Genomic DNA, 16,588 nt, shown 5'->3' on the forward strand with positions numbered 1-16,588 from the left:
GACACCCAGACAGAAGGGGGTGCCTTTCGCGTGGGCCGCCTCGGCAGAATGACAGGGTCTTAATCCAGGAGTAGCAAGACGCTCGAGGGGCGGAAGTGGGTCCAAGAGATGGTGACCAAGCCCAGGCTGGAGTGCAGGGCCGCGTGCGTGCGTGCATGCGAGCGAGCGCGCTGCCACAGCTCCTCCCACGCCGAGCATCTCGGGAGCAAACACCAGCAGCGTCACTGGGCTTGTCCCTCACTGTCCTCTTTGGTCCTTCACCTCAACCCCATCTCTATCATTAAAACGCAACAAAAAGTAATTTCAAATGGGAAACCTCAGTTTGCAAACAAAACAGCTGATGCCAAAATAAATAAAATTTTCTTGAGAAAAAAAGTACTTTATTGCCTTAACATTTTGGGTGTCTGCCCTGGGGTCTCTGAAGCACCTGGAGTGCTTTGGCGCAGGCACGAGGGGAGCCCCGGCCCACGGCGGGCACGTTTGTCAACCACACCCGTCCCCACTGCACCAGCAGGTCTGACTTTGCTAGCAGCGTTTGCTTGCTTGGCAAAAGAAAAGCCTTTGCTGTTTTTTCCATGAGAACCACAAAACAGCTCGAAACGTACAGTGCTAGAGAGGCCCTGAGCGGGGGCCATGTTTTCTGAGCTCTCAGCAGCCCCCTCCTGTCGGGACCCCAGGGTGCTCTGTCGCCGGCACTGTGGTGGGGACAGTTGGGCGTCCCTTTTTACCTGCTCTGGGGACAGCTACACCCTTCTGTGGACCTCCCTTTTACCCCTGTCCTTTGCACATGGGGCTAGTTTCTCCTTTTCAACCCTCAGCTGGATTATGTTCTGGGCCGGCCTGGGCTCCTGCCCCAGCAGATCACCCATGCTCCAATAGCCTTAGGCCTCTGAGGGTGAGGGTAGGCCTGGTATATGTGTCCCCCCACCCCCTGGTGATACCCTCCTGGGGGCTGCTGGGGCCCTCCCAGCCTGTCCACACCCTCCTCACTGTTAAGGTCAGCAGCTAGACGCTAACTACTCCCTTAGGAGCGGTCCCTGGGCTCAGGCTGGCACTAGGTCACTTCCTGCCCACAGCGCCGGCGAGGACACAGCCAGGCTCCCATCCTTGGGGCTTCTCCAAAGAGGTGGGAATAAAATGGTTCGTTAGGGCAGAAGTTTCCTTTGCCCCTGTGTCCTGGTCCTGGGAGGCCACCGGACAGTCCAGAATCTACACTCCAAATGGCAAGGGAGGCTTGTTTCAGTGGAAGAAAAGAAAAGGATACCAATTGTTTTCCAGCACGGTTTATGTTACCAAACTAAACTGCTTGCATTGCTGTGAGATGATAGGATGCTCACAGGAGGCGCATCACATGGCACGCATGGACCGTCTAGGGCTTTCCTTGAGGCGGGGCCAGGAGCCAGTGCTGGCTACAGCTGTCCAAGACCTTGAGGGTGTCCAGGGCTGCCCTCCTGACCCCAGGATCCGAGTCCAGCTGGAGCTCCTGGAGAGCTGAGAGTGAGCACAGAGAGGAAGGAATCGGGCCTCCGGGCAAGACACAGGCTGCTGCATGGCATAGCGTGTACTGGCACAGGCCAGGCAGGCTGAACTGGGCAGGGCCCACCCTGGAGCCCCCTGGTCATGGAACAGACCACTAGCAGGGACAGAAAGGTCACCTGCAGACCCCGGAGGAGTGCAGCCGCAGAGCAGAAGCCGTCCGTGAACATCTTTGGGGGGGAGCGCCCAGGGAAGGAAATGAACTCCACTTACCAAAGCCTGCCCAGGGCAGCCATCTCTTGCCCATTCACACCCCTCTCCCCCAAACACACCCACAAGGAAGGGCCATTTTCCTTATCTTGAGCACTCACAGGGTCCCCGAGGGCGGAGGCAGGGAGCCAACTCCCTGGGGGATCTTGGGGAATCTTGGATCTCAGACCGCACAGTTGCATCTCCACTACTTACAATTCCGTAGTGCCGGCAAGTCCAGCTTCTTCAGATAATATGTAGACATCTGCTTCATGATAATCCCTAAAGTGACAGCCAGAGAAATGCTCACTGCACAGCGGGCGAGCCACAGACCATCCTGCGTATCTGCCTGCAGGAAGTCTGGGTTCCCTTACAGACATCAGCTTGTGGAGCCAGCTCTGGGGAGGAAGCCTAGTCAAGACTGCGAGGTGGGGTGGGGGCAGCGAGCAGGTTAGCCCTGTGCTCCCCGCCCAACTCTGCAGCCGCAGCCTCCCTCCCCGGGCCTGGGGTGAATCATGTGGCTTTCAAGGTCATCTCCAGTCGGAAGGCAGCTGTCTGCTCACCTGCCAAGTTGCAGGCGGCGATTCTGATCCTCAACAAATTATTTTTCACGTAAGTCATTGTTTCCAGCAAGAAGCCATAGAGAACAGCGGGCTGTTTCTGAGTCTGCAAAAAGTAAGTGACACAGCTTTGGAAGCTAGGACCTGGAGACAGGATGTTCACAGAGGGCTCCGTGAACTAATCCCTCTCTGCCTAATGCATTAGTACCTTTACAACTGGGAACGTCTGCCCATAGAGGGCAAGGGCCCATCCCAGCATCACCCGGCAGGCTAGTAGCTGGGCAAGTAAAAGACCTTTAGCCCCGTTTCACCCCTGTCTGACGAGAGGGGCCATTACATTTGTTCAAAACAGTCGCCACCAGCCACATGTGGCCTTGAGCGCGTGGGATGTGGCTGGTCTGAATTAAATGAAAAGTGCCACTTGGATTTTAAAAATTACCAAAAACTATAACATAGAACAATATATATAACATATAACGATCACGTCTGGGTTATTAGGGGCTAAACATGTTAAAATTCATTTTGCCTTTTTCTACTTTTCAGAACGTGCATGGCTACTAGAAAACTAAAAATCAGGTTGTGGTTGGCAACCTGCTGCTGTTGGGCATTCCGCATCTAGAGGGGCACACAGGGTTACAAGGTGGGAGGCCACGCAGTCCCCCTTAAGCCCCAGGCCAGCGTGGGGTTACTGGCGCGGCCAGCCCCTGGGCTTCCTCACCAGAATGGAGCACATGTTTGTCTGGAAAACAGCCATCTCGTCATCAGAGCTGGTGACACCCTGCTCTGCAGGGCTCTGCAGGGACTTCCAGCCCCAGAAGCGCACACACTGGAACATGGTATCCGTGCAGGCCTGGAGGGAGGGACACAGAACGTGGGAGAGGCATCGGACGCCTAGCACTGGGTGGCCCTCACATGAGGGGTGGGGCTGGCCAGAAGCCAGAGGGACATTCCAGAATAAACCTCCCCGCAGCACAAGGAGGAGGCTGGTAGCTCTTCGGAGGCCTCGGGTAAAGTAGAACATGTCTGCCTGAGCATTTATGAGAAGCCCTTGGGGTCACCAGCACCTTGGACAGCGCTGTCTGGGTGCAGCCCGCACCCTGTGAATACCACCCAGACCACCCACCACCACCACCAGAAAGCCCAGTCCCTTGAGGGTATTTGTAAGCCCAGAGCTGGGGACCCAGGCACTGGATGAAAGACTGCTGAGTGCCCCTGTGGGGCCAGCTGCAACCCCAAGGCTCAAAGGAGGGTACAGGACCCCCATTCACAGTCTCTCCCACCCCTGGTCTGTGCAGGAGAAAAGAGAGAGATTGGGGGCATGGCCTGATGGGTAGGGCAGAGCCTCGGCTGAGAGGGCATGGGGCATGTGGAGGCCATGCCTCCTCTCAGCCTCCCTGCCTCCTGCCACAGCAACGGGGGAGCTGGGCCTTGAGAGGGAGGAGAGACGGGCCTGCTCATCTTACGTGGGCTGTGCTGGAGCAGGGGTCCTGGCAGTGCAGCAGAAGGGGAACCCAGGCTCGCTTCACCTCCCCTTTGAAGAAATGCTTCTTGGAAATCCGCACGACCTTCGCCAGCTTCCCGAAGAGGACAAAGGCCTTCAGACGCAGCAGCTCACTCTCCTGTGGCCGACACGTACAAAGACTGATGAAGGCCCAGCAAAGCCCCAGCCGCTCACCACCACCACGTCCGATGCTTTGGTCCAGCACAGCCTTCTGGATCATTCCATCAGGGCAGTGTCTCCCTTCTTAGGGCTCATACAGCACTCGAGGATCCAGGCATGATGTAGCGTGTGACGGTCTCGGGACCGCTGCTTCCTGGTGTCAGGACTCATGCCAGGTCTGAAGGCACACTGGGCACCCTGCAGACCCACGAGCTGCAAGAAGTTGGGGGCAGCTCTTCCCTCCGAGCAGAGCCGAGGGGTAGGAGACTGCAGACTCTACACTGCTGACTCTGGAACATTTTTTCGGGGGGTTACTGGGATGTAACCCAGGGGCATTCTACCTCTGAGCTACACCCCCAGCCCTATTTTTTATTCTTTATTTTAAAACAGAGTCTCACTGAGTTGCAGAGGGCCTCACTAAGTAGCTGAGGCTATCTGCAAACCGCAATCCTCTTGCCTCAGCCTCCCAAGTGCTGGGGTTACAAGTGTGTGCCGCCACACCTGGCTGGGACGTTTTTTTAAGATCCCACACTCAGCCCGTGTGTGCAAGGGCACCCAGGGGAACCTCGGCTCATTCTGCTCCCGAGCACATCCCTTCCTTCACTGGCGGGGGAGAAGGCTCACCCACTCACTGAGCAAGCCAGCTACTGTGGCTTCAATGGTCGTTTATTGGAAACTTTAGTCCCCTAAGTTAAACACTGGTGGCATCTGGAGGTGGGGCCTTTGAGGTTAGGTGAGGTCAAGAGAACAGGGCCCCTGATGGCATTAGCGGCTTGACAAGCAGAGGAAGAAAGACCTGAGCGGGCACACTTGCTCTGTCTTGCCATGCGATGCCCTTCACCATGTTAAGACCCTCACAGAAAGGCCCTCACAAGATGCCAGTGCCATGTTCTTGGACTTCCAGACCTCCAGAACCATGCGCTAAATAAAGCTTTCTGCTTCATAAGTTATCCATTCTCAGGTGTTTTGTTATAGCATCGACGACAACAATAACCCACACCAGGACCCCGAGGGAGGCTCTCATCTGGACTCACGTTGTCAAAGAAGATCCTGCACTGCTCCGAGATGGCTTCAAAAGAGGGGCCCACGTCCCCCTCTCTGAGCTCGGCCAGGACTTTGGTCAGGGCCTCCAAGCCCTCGGCGGTCACGCGGCTGCTCGCGGGTCCCCTCAGGGAGCCCAGGCACTGCTCCAGCAGGAGCTTCCGATACTGCTTTACCTGGAGGGGTGCAGGCAGCTCAGCCAACACCCCACTCCCTGGTGGACCCGGGGAGCATGCCCGGTGGCCCTCAGCCCCTGGGACCTGGGACCGGGGCCAGCACACTACCTTCCTGGGGGCGCCGAGGGCCATGTTGCCCAGGGCACGCAGGGAGAGCACCCGCAGGGCCTCATCCTCCTCCTGCCCCGCTCCCTTCACCAGCATCAGCACCGCGGGCCTCAGCAGCTTCTCCTGGTGCAGAATCGGGTCGCTCATGAACTACGAGGGAGAGCTTCCTAGTTATTCTCCAGTGGAGGCCCACCGTCAGCAAGGGGCCGGGCAATGCACGGACTGGCCCGGGAGAGGAGGGGACCAGGGGCCTCAGTCTCCTCCTCTGTGAAAGGGGAAAGAGATTGAAGCCCCCTCGAGGTTGCTGCGTGGATCCAGTAAGGAAATGCATGGGAACTGCTGGGTAGTTATGAGACACTTCTTTGTTCGCCTTTTATTTTGCTAGTTAATATGACGGGGCCGCTGGGGTGTGTGACGCCCACCCACATCCCAGTAGAAATGCAGGGAATGTGCATTCCTCTCATTTGGAGACTATTGGCCTAGCGCTCAGGGCGCCAAGGCAGCTGGCTAATGGGGACCCCCAGGGGATGTACGTGAGTGTGCATGTGTGTGTGTGTGTGCACACACATGTGTACCTGCAGGTGTGCAGGCACTCGAGTGTGTGTCAAAGAGACCTAAAGAAAACTCCACATCAAAATGGCAGCTCTGGTATCGGAGGATCACTGAGCCCATCTAGTGACCCTCGCCTGTCAGGCCCTCGAGCCCCTTGGGCATGGCTGCTCTTCCTCCCAAGCCCCCCTACTCTGGCCAGTCCAGGACACCAGCATGGCCTGAGCTTCCCCAGAACTGAGGGTCCTTTACATATCTACTGTGCTGAGAAGTGCTGGCCAGTGACCATGACCCATTATAATCACCCTTTGGAAAACAAAATCATGTATATCCCAGCTCCATCCACTTTCAAGGAATTTAAACAACTTGTCTTCTCAAAGATGAACCTATCTTTCTACTTTTCAGCAGTACTGGGGGTTGAACCCAGAGCCTCATGCATGCTAGGCAAGCACTTCGCCACAGAGCCACACCCCAGCCCCTTGAGCTAGTGTTTAAATAGTAACTATGTGCCGGCATTTGGTGGGCGTTTACCAAGCCACCGACCGTGCACGCTACCTCGCCCGGCTCTCTCCAGAGTCCCCTGGAGTGGGTTCTGCTGTTCCCAGCTCAGCAGACGTGCATGTTGAAACCCAGAGACCCTAAGGAGCTCGGCCATTCAGCAGCTGGGTGGAGGAGCAGGTCCAAGCTAAACTGTACCCTCTGGTTCACCGCCAGGCCTGCCAGGCAGGCTTCAACTGCCTACAACTATAAACCCCCGCCCCCATCATTGTAGGGACCCAGGGAGCCCGAGCAGGAGCCAGCCCACACCGGAGTGCCCCTGTCCCCCCTGCGCTTTCACCTAGAGACCAGGAGTTTTTCATACAGCACAAAGCCAAGAGTTGTTTTCACAATTGTAAATGGTGGGGCAAAAATTCTAAAGAAGTGTTATTTCGTGACTCGTGGAAGCTATGTGACGTTTACACGTGTATCCAGCGAGCCAGTGTTCCCGGGACACCACGGTGCCCACTGGTTTAGATGGCGTGTGGCTGTTTCCTGCTCAGCGTGGAGTTGAATGTGAAGCCAGCAGTTTGCTGCCTCGAGGCCGACCTGTGCTGGGCTACTGTTTGGGATGGTGAACTGGACATCCTGCAGCCAGTAAAGTTTCCCCTGAGAGTTCTCAGGACCCGTAAACAGAGTGGCTGGGCCTCTGTGGCAGGCTGCCCTCCCCCTTCCTGCCTGGTCCACCACCCCAGGACGCCCCCCCCCTGCTCACACAGCCCCCCCGGCCAGGTGTCTCACTTCCACGCAGACCGCCGTGCTGCTGATGCGGCAGCTCAGGGCCTGGGAGCCCATGCCCCTGAGCACCAGCTCCGACAGCCTCTGCCTGTAGCCCTCCACGTTCTGCATGCACAGCCTGGGAAGGAGAGATGCGATGCCACGGGGCAGGGAGGCCGTCCCAGCTCCGGCCCTTCCCCGGAGCAGATCCGCAACATCTCTGCGTCTCTTGCCCCGGGGTGACAGATGGGGACGGTCAGTGAATACTCAGTTTCCGTCTGCTTTTCATCAAAGCAGGACTCGGATGGGAGCTGCTGTGGGGATGGGACTCCGGAAGTCACTCCCCTCCTGGACCTTGCACCTTCTCGGCACCTAAAGGTTCCTACTGACCTGCACTCCACAGCCACCCCAGAGCTTGGGACACAGGTCAACATGGCAGTACCCCCCCCCCCAATAAGGCCTTCTGCCCAGCAGGGAGATGCCTCTGCAGGTACCCTCAGGGCCCCACCTGGCCAGCAGGCTCACGCCCTCCAGGAAGGTCCCGCTGTGCTCCAGCAGGGCCCACACGGATTGCTCCTCCAGGGCATGCAGCAGTGGCTCGCTGTTGACTCTCCTGAAGAGAAGCTTCATGGATTTGATCGCAACCCTGGAAGGGGACCGTCACATGTGGTGCAGGGTCACGGCTCTCCAGCCTGTGAGGGGCGGGGTCCCACACTGCTGCCTTGTCCCAAGGCCCCCCCCCCACCCGCCAGCACCTCTGCAGGTTCATCTCCTCAGGCAGCGTCTCCGTGTGGACCAGCCTCCAGGTCTTCAGGACGGGTGAGGTGGCCTCAGGCCTGTGGGTGGCACTGAGCTGCAGCAGGAGAGTGTAGACGAGGTCCGGGAACAGGTCCAGGAGCTTGTCATCCTTGTCCAGCCTCTCCATGAGCAGGTAGATGGTGCAGAGGGTCTGCAGAGGGAAAACCCAGAGGAGCTGGGGGTCCCACTCTGAAGCCTGCAGGGAGCCTCAGGACCTGGATCCATCCGTGAAACTCACCATCAGAGGGTCCACCGCGGCCAGGCGCCAAACGTCGGCCTTGGAGGTTGCGGTCACCCTGGGCGTGAATCGTGACTGTAGCCGGCCCATCAGGCCCTGGAGCATGGTCCGGGCGAAAGGTACGTTCTCTGCCACAGCCAGCCACACCTCCATCAGGTGGCTAGCCAAAGACAGGCACAGGAGTGTGGCTTCCCCCATGTGTCCTCACAGGGAAACCCCCTTTTGACCCCTCAGCAGCCCCCAAGTACAGGTTGACCCCGGGCGCTGTATCTCAGGGAGGTGGCATCATTAGAGCTCAGGTCCCTGACTCCACTTGGGGCCCCTTCTGTGCCCAGGCTCACGGTACGTCTGAGTCCTGACCCTTCAGGTCCCTCTAATGTTTGATGACTTTATGGACACATTCAGCAATACTTTCCAATACCCAATTCATGGCAGGCACCTTGCTGATATCAGCAGCTAATCCAACCAATGCATTTTTGAGCAAGATTTTTTTTTCTCTCCATATGTTATAGAAGAAGAGACTACGGCCCCCAGAGGTCAGGTGACCTGCCAAACTACAACTGGAAATGGCCTTCCTGATCCCCAAGCCCAAGTCCATGACCGGTGCCCCAGGACAGTGCCGGGCACTGAAGTACAGTGACATGGGAATCCAGTAGGTTCTAAAGAGCTACAGCAACAAGTCTAACAAAATTAAAACAAAGAGGCCTGGGAACTACCTACTCAAAGCCACAAGATCAAAAATGCAAGTGCAAGGTGAGGGGGTTGGGCAGAGATGAGCCTGGGGCCCAGTGGTAGAAACTGAACAGAGAGGTGGGCAGCGGGTGGCCAGCAGCGCCAAGTATAAAGAAGCCAAGAACACGGGGATACGGGTCCTACAACAGCAAGAACCGAATGCTGCCAGCAATCACATGAGCTTAGAAGAGGGCCGGAGATCTGGGATACAACCCACTAATCGCCCAATTGCAGTCTCCTGAGACTCTGAACAATTAAGCATAATACCCACGCTCCTGACCCACACAACTGTGAGCTAAGACATGGCTGTTCTTCTAAGCTTCTATGCTGGGGCAATTTGTTACACAGCGATAGCTAACTGAAGCAGATTTTGGAGAACTAAATGAAAGCCAGCGCTGCACACTGCCCCACCCACCCAGCCCTGCTCCAGGCATCACTGCCCCTCCTTACATCACAAAGTTTGCACCACGTTCCACCTGGACCCACAGCAGAGTCCTCTGGGGACTAGAGCTCCATGTGTAGGGGTGCCCATGCTTCCTGCAGGCCAGCCCTGCAGCTCTGGGTCCCAGGTCTGGGTTTGGAACTCTCTTTTCTCCATCCATTTCTACCTCAGCCCCCTGCACCTGTCCAGGCTGGCTACTCTGCAGGAAGACGCACTGCCTTCTGGGCCATCCCCAGATGGATTCCCACACCATCTAAAACATACCCCTACATTTGGTGAGACCCTGCCCACACAGGAACTTGGTGCTCTGGGAGAGATAACGCAGGGGAAGGGCTGTTCTGCCTCACTTGTGGATGGAGGACGGGCCATTTGGTCCCTAGGGGACCTGGACAGTCACTTCCCCTCTAAGGACCCATTCTGAAAGGGGCAGGAACAGACTGGAGAATCTCAGAGGCTTGCCCAGGCCCAGAGAGCCATGTCTTGTGATCTGCCTGGGGCTCTGTCCCCACAGGAAAGGGAAGGGCCGCCCTGGGTGGACAGTACTGCGCTTTGTAGACACCGTCCCAAAGGTACCAACCAGGACATGAGAAGAATTATGGAAACTGGGTTCCAGCTCGAAAGGACGAAGATATAAAAGTCTGGGCTCCAATCAGTGGTTCTCTGGAGGTAGAAACCCCTCCAGAGGTGGGTGAGCGGCTTTGACCCGCCCCAGAGTGGGACAAGGTAGTGCCCAGGCCCAGGCCCCGGGACATGTCCACCTCCCCCAGGACACCCACCTCTCCATGGGCAGGGGCTGCCGCAGCAGCGACGTGAGCACAATTTCCTGGTGGTAGTGCGCCAGCAGGAGGATGCCTTCTACGAGCAGGCGCCGAACCTCTGGGTGGTCTACCACTGGCAACTGGACCAGGATGGCGCCCAGAGTTTCAGCCACCTGAGGAGGAACAGGCATCACCAGGGCCACCCTGGGTTCTGTGTTCAACCCTCCTCCGGAGAAAATGAAGCCAGATTACACCTCCATGACCCACTCCAGCACTGGTGCCGGGGCTCTCCAAAGAGCCCCTCTGCTCTCTGCCTTGGACCCATTTACTGGGCTTTTGGTGTGGGAGGCAGGTGCCCTGAGAGAGGGAGCTGCCGGCCTCTAGTCCCCATCCATACACTGACTAGGTTACAAGTCAACATGTTGCGTTCTCATTCCAGACCCCCATTCCCTCCTCCTCTGCAGCAGCCAGGGCGGGGGAGGCAATCTCAGTGCAGGTGGTGGCCTGGAGTCGGGCTCACCCCCCCACCACGTGCACCTTGTCCTCCAGCTCCCTGGCCCGCGACTGCAGGAAGGTGCCTATCCAGGTGACGGCGGCCTTGTCGTGTTGCAGGTCCATGGCCCCGATGTTCTCGCAGAGCTTCTGGATGAGCGAGACCACCTCGTCACAGTTACACTCCATGCAGACTATCTAGGGCCAGAGCGACACCGCGTCCCAGGCCTGCTCCCCTCCCTCCTCCTCCTCCTCGGGGTCCCACCCAGATCCCATTGTCTCTCAAACCGCAGCCACGGCCTCCTTGGGGCTCCCCGGTCACTGTCTAGATGGTTTGCTTAGGCGTCACTTCTTTCTCCAAGGGCCCCACTGCCCGCTTCCCGAGGCCTCCAGGTGCACCCCAGCCTCCCCGGGTCCTCATCGCCTGCCTTCTGTCCCCCCTGAACTCTGCCCAGCATGCTCCAGCATAAACTCTCCCCGTCCCCACTCCACTGCCCAGCAGCCTGCGGGTCCTACTGCTCTGCGCACCCCCAGAGGCAGCGTGACCGCTGCCCCCGCGAAGTGCTGTTTGCAAGCGCTGGGCACTTCTGCTCATTAGTGCCCCATTAGCACACCCATGTGCCAATGTGTGCGGCATGCGTGGTGTAGCACATCACAGGGACCTGAAGAAGTCAGCCAGGGATCCTTAGACACCTGCTATGTGCTAGGCACCCTGTTGGGCCCAGCTGCCTCAGTTGGAGCAAAGGCTGGGGAGCGACAGTGACCTCTAGAGGAAAATGTGGGCTATGCAGCCAGCTTAGGAAAACCCTGCCCCAAAGAGATGGCCCAGACACAGAGACCTGCCCAGCGTCACCTTGGCGATTCTCAAGGATGCGCTGAAGATCTTCTCGGTGTCCACGTCCTGGAGGTCCTCCTTACATTTCTCCAGCTCCTTCTCCTTAGAGACGCCCCATGGGGAACAAGTCTGGCTTGCTGTTGGAAAACAATTTCTTTGTTGTTGTTGTTGTTGTTGTTGTTGTGTGTGTGTGTATGTGGTACTGTGGATTGAACCCAGAGGCATTCTACCTCCAAGCTACATCCCTATTTTTTATTTTTTATTTTGAAATAGGGTCTCACTGAGTTGCAGAGGTCCTCACTAAGTAGTTGAGGCTGGCTGCTAACCTGCATTTCTCCTGTCTCAGCCTCCCAAGTACAGGGATTACAATTGTATACCACCATTGACCGGCTTGGTGTTATGAGTTTTTGAAAAGGAAAATTACAGAAGTAAAATGCCATTTTCATCACACGATATCAAGGGTACATATAGTATCAGTGTGATATATTATTATTGATATTGACCTGTGTCGGCTGAAGGAGTGTGTCTTTTTTTTTCTTTTAATTTTTTTTATTGGTGCATTATATTCATACAACATATTGGGGTAAAAAACTTGTGTGTACAAACATGTACTCATTGCTGATTTAACCCCTACCCAATTCCCACCCCATTCCCTCCCTATCCCTCCCTCCCTTGCTTGGCTTAGTGATTGACTTCGATATGTTTAAAAGTACATTGTGTTGGAAAACAATTTCTGATCTCAGCAGCAGGGACAGAGGGCCCAGCCAAGACCACTGTGTGGCAACCTGCCGCCCTGACAGAGCCACCCTTCAGCATCCACACACCCCAGCCCCTCCTGCCTCAGTTCTTAGGGCCGGGCGCTGCCCACGCTGTCCCACACACAGCCCGGACACCTGCTCTCTCATAAGCCCCACTCTGGCTGGTCCTGCTGCATCCATCCTTAGCCCCTGAGAGCTGGCCTGACCCAGTACATCCCTTCTGTGACTCAGTCTCGAGTGACAGCCTTTCCTTCTGGAAGCTTCCACGGCCTCTCAGCTAGCTCCTCCTGCCCCTCCACTCTCTGCTAGCTGCCCTGTTTATCTCCTTGCCTGCCCGCAGGACAGGCCAGCAGCCATACCCTGACACCTGCGGCCCTCCTTCCCGCCTCTGGAGGCCGGCCCTCCTGACGCGCCTGCATACCGTGGAGATCCAGCAGGCTGGACAGGACGTTCATGGCGGCCATGCGGGTCCTTCGGTGGGTGTCACAGGTGCACGGTGCGATGAGTCCCACCAGCATGCCAAACTGCCCCAGCTTCAGAGGGATCTGAGGGACAGGAAACAGCAGGGCTCACCTCTGCCCTGTCACAGACACCCGGGCTGCCTAGAGTGTGAGGGGACCCTGCCCGAGAACACCCCGCCTGCCTCCGGCCAGCCATCACTCTCCCCGGCCCACACGTGGCCAGGCTGGGAGGTGTCCTGCTCAGGACTCATTGCTCTGGGCTCGGGCCTGGTTTCCGTGTCTTGGCACCTGCCTTATTCCTGTTAACTAATTCCTGGGTTCCAACAGGAGTCTCCCTCTCACTAGCTGGATGATCTGGACAGCGTACCACCCTTCTCAGTCCCTCGGGTTCCTTGTCTGTAGAATTAATCATGGCACCTCCTCCCTGTGGGGGGCTTTGTGAGAACTAGATCAGATATGGCTCACCCCCTGCCTGGCCTCGACTGTCCCTGAAGTGCTGGCACGGTTCCTGCCTCATTTGACGGAGCCTTCCTCCCCCCAGGGGCGCTGAGGCCTCAGTCCCATCAGCCCCGGCACCTGAGGCCATGCTCACACCAGCCCTGTGACACCCACAGTCATCCCTGAGGATCAGGCAGGAGCCAGCGAAGGCAAGAGAGGAGGCTTCTTAGGTGTCAGCTGCTTAACCAATATCACCGCCGCGTCACTCTCGGTTTCTGATGTCTGCGGGACTTCCAGGCTTTGTGAAATTTGTCACCTTCTAGACTAAGGTGATATTTTCTATGGTCTGCCTGAGCCTCAGGACCACAGAGTCTGGATCTACACCGAGCTGTAGCCCCATCCTCTCCTCCGGCGCCCACCCCAGAGCCCCGGAGCTTTCTCATGACGCCCCCTCCCGAGGGCAGAACTTGACTTCAGAAACCGCTCTTCTGGTTGGGGAGGACTCTCTCTGTGGACATCAGGGGCAGGCTGGGTGGGCGCGCTGGGTGGGCGCGCTGGACTCACACAGACGCCAATGCTTTGAATGTAGATCAACATAAGACAGAGATGGAGGTTCATGGCCTTCTCCCGCTCCCATTCCTTCTCTGACAAGATCCACTTCTCCAAGAGCTGTGTGTAGAGCCCAGAGCGCAGGAGGGGGCATTAGAATCCTGGGGCCAGCTTTGCCCATCTTTTCCCTCCCACTCAGTGTTAATTCCAGGACTTAGGAAGCTGAGACAGGAGGATTGCAGGTTCGCAGCCAGCCTCAGCAACTTGTGAGGCCCTCCGCAACTTAGTGAGACCCTGTTTCAAAATAAAGAATAAAAAATAGGGCTGGGGGTGCAGCTCAGAGATAGAATGCCCCTGGGTTTGATCCCTAGTTCCACAAAAAAAAAGATGTGTGTATATGTGGTGTGTGTGTGTGTGTGTGTGTGTGTGTATAATAAGAAAGAAGAAATAGGAAGACAAAAAAGGAAAATATACTAAAATATTAAGAATTATGAATCTGAGGGAAGAGTGTCTTTGTTTTTCAGCAAATGTGAAGTGTGGTAAAAATGAAGTCACTACAATGTGGTAACGCATGGCCCTGCTTCCTGCAGTCTGGCTCACAGAACCACTTCCTGGGAATGGTGTCCACCTCTGGCTCGAGATGTTCCACTGGGTGACTCACGTGCACCATCTCCTGCAGCCCCTTGGGGTCCAGCTGCCGCTGCATGAGGCCCTCCATCAGATGCTCCAGGGACTGCAGGGCATTCACATACAGGGTCTGTGGCCAAGAGAAAGAGGCGGGCAGCTGTGAGGGGCACCCACAGCCACCCGCCAGGCCCCGCAGGTGTCTGCACTGGGGCTGAGGTGCTCTGATTATCATCCATCTTTACACCCAACTTTACATGTGAAGCACAAGATAATCTTTCAAGAGGAACTCATTTTTCAGAAGTCCGAGAGCCCATTTCCCCTGACTCTTTATCCTGGGGCAGGTCCTTGAAGCTGAAGTGGCCACCTATCCATAGGGATTGGTTGACTTCTTCCAGTGTTGCTGGGAGATACCCCTCCAGTCAGGGCTATAAGTCCCAGGACCTCTGCATCTAGAGGGAGCCAAGTAACTACATTCTGGCCCATAAAATGAGGACAAAATGGGTTATAAATCTTCCATATACTTTCTCTCCCCCTACATCCAGGCTGAATGTCAATTCAGCCTGGGTTCCTGAAAACTACATAAAGCAGATCCACACCCTCCCCTGCCCAACAATTGGACTTTACTCAGATAAAAAAAAAAAATAACCTTTTATCTGGTTAAACCATCAAGATTTAAGGTTTATTTATTATAGCAGCTAGCATTACCTTGTACTTACTAATAGAGCCCTCTACACCTTGCTCCCTCTACCCACTCACAGGTGGTTCAAGAAGCTGGAATCTCCCCAAGGCAATGGAAATGTCCAGGTTATGACCCAGGAAAGGAGGTGGCCCAGAGAGGACCTACCTTAATGGACTCATTGTCCTCTCTAGGTGGGGGGAGAGAAATTACAGAATGTATACTGATATCCATCATCTCGCTACTTTCTTCTATGGAGTAAAAGGGCTTCAGTTTGCTGGGGAAAAAGCAGAGACAAGAGGGGTGGAGTTGAGCCCCTGGTTCCCACATCCCAGAGTCAAGCCACAGACTGAGAGAGGGGCCAGCTCCCTGGTGGTGGCGGGGTTCAGGCATGCGTCCCTGCCCAGGGGCCCTGCTGCCAGCATCCAGCGGCAGCATCTGTGACTGAGGCAGAAGTTCAGGGTCCAAGGCCACTTCCCTTGCTTCATCTGGCCTACTCTGAGCCTGTACATCGCTTTCCTTCTCAGTGATATCCACGGAGTCTGGCCCAAGCCCAGGGTTTTCCATGGACCTGGACCACCACCAGCAGCAGCAGCAGCAGCAGCAGCACCTTGGAGTTTATCAGCAATGTAAATTCTGAGGTTCCACTCCAGACCTACTGAGTCAACACCACTAGGGGTGCACTGCAGCTCTCTGCATTTTAACAAAAACACTCCGGGGTGGTAGCCAGCTAGTAGGTACATGCTAGCTCATTCTCATTCTATCCCATTCATCAGTCGTGCTCAAGCCTGGTTCCTATTAGAATCAAGAGCGTTCTAAGGACCCTTAATCACCGTGTCCAGTGCGCAGGTATCCTTACCCAGCATCAGGTGCAGGTCAGGCTATTGGTGCTATTAAAGGTTTCTCCAGTGATTCTGTTGTGCCCACCATACGTGTTGAGAGACACCATCGTACCTTAACTTCCAACTCATGCTCCCCAAATGTATCTAGTACTTCACCCAGCCAGGAAGCTCCGACGCCCTTCCAGATCTGCCTAAGCCCAGGTCAAGGTCAAGGAGTGTCCTGTTCCAAATGCTTTTGTGATCCCCTGTTGTAGAGAAACTGAATCGTGTTTTCTTACTAGCCCTTCATTCAGTCTCTTGTGCTGTTTGTCTGTTTGGGCACACCTACCAACACCTGCCTCAGTTGGCTCTGACCTACAATTCTGTCTGTAGGTGCTTGGCTTTTCTCCAAGTCCCTGAAAGGCTGGAACCAGGTCTTGCCCAGCACCCAGAGTACAGTGGAATATGCACTCAGCTGAGGTTCATGAAATGTATTTAAAGTCCACATGTGCTGCCTCCTAAAACAAGAAGTAGCTTGACTGAGAGCCCAGGTGACTCATCCCCTGTAGGTCAGGCGTCCTAAAGGTGACCCAGCGGCTGCAGACAACAACTTTGCCAATCCATAACGTCTTCCCACTTCTCCCGCTTTTCTTTTTTTTTTTTTCCTTTTTTTTTTTGTGTGGCACTAGCGATGGAGCCCAGGAGCTTTCTACCTCCAAGCTACACCCCCAACCCTATATTTTATTCTTTATTTTAAAACAGGGTCTCACTAAGTTGTAGGGGACCTCACTAAGTAGCTGAGGCTGTCCGCAAACCGTGATCCTCCCGTCTCAGCCTCCCAAATGCTGGAATTACAAGCGTGCGCCACCATGCCCAGCTAACTTCTTCCA

At 55.8% G+C, this 16,588-nt stretch overlaps 1 protein-coding gene across 1 annotated transcript in view; it reads right to left on the bottom strand.

Moving 5' to 3' along the window:
• Window positions 1-1,369: 1,369 nt before the first annotated feature.
• MROH2A (maestro heat like repeat family member 2A) overlaps window positions 1,370-16,588 on the bottom strand; it is a gene marked incomplete at both ends in the record, with an annotated part of 33,330 nt that continues 18,111 nt past the window's right edge. The window contains 18 exons of the mRNA XM_080690227.1: window positions 1,370-1,491; window positions 1,942-2,007; window positions 2,289-2,391; window positions 3,004-3,135; window positions 3,749-3,904; window positions 4,980-5,162; window positions 5,271-5,420; window positions 7,098-7,212; window positions 7,582-7,719; window positions 7,829-8,022; window positions 8,110-8,269; window positions 10,060-10,214; window positions 10,579-10,731; window positions 11,387-11,505; window positions 12,548-12,671; window positions 13,590-13,694; window positions 14,236-14,331; window positions 15,046-15,154. Of these exons, the coding sequence (XP_080546353.1) occupies window positions 1,370-1,491; window positions 1,942-2,007; window positions 2,289-2,391; window positions 3,004-3,135; window positions 3,749-3,904; window positions 4,980-5,162; window positions 5,271-5,420; window positions 7,098-7,212; window positions 7,582-7,719; window positions 7,829-8,022; window positions 8,110-8,269; window positions 10,060-10,214; window positions 10,579-10,731; window positions 11,387-11,505; window positions 12,548-12,671; window positions 13,590-13,694; window positions 14,236-14,331; window positions 15,046-15,154 (2,380 nt within the window). The remainder of the gene's footprint in view (window positions 1,492-1,941; window positions 2,008-2,288; window positions 2,392-3,003; window positions 3,136-3,748; window positions 3,905-4,979; window positions 5,163-5,270; window positions 5,421-7,097; window positions 7,213-7,581; window positions 7,720-7,828; window positions 8,023-8,109; window positions 8,270-10,059; window positions 10,215-10,578; window positions 10,732-11,386; window positions 11,506-12,547; window positions 12,672-13,589; window positions 13,695-14,235; window positions 14,332-15,045; window positions 15,155-16,588) is intronic.

This window comes from Muscardinus avellanarius (assembly GCF_963383645.1).
Source record: "Muscardinus avellanarius genome assembly, chromosome: 2".
NCBI lineage: Eukaryota > Metazoa > Chordata > Mammalia > Rodentia > Gliridae > Muscardinus > Muscardinus avellanarius.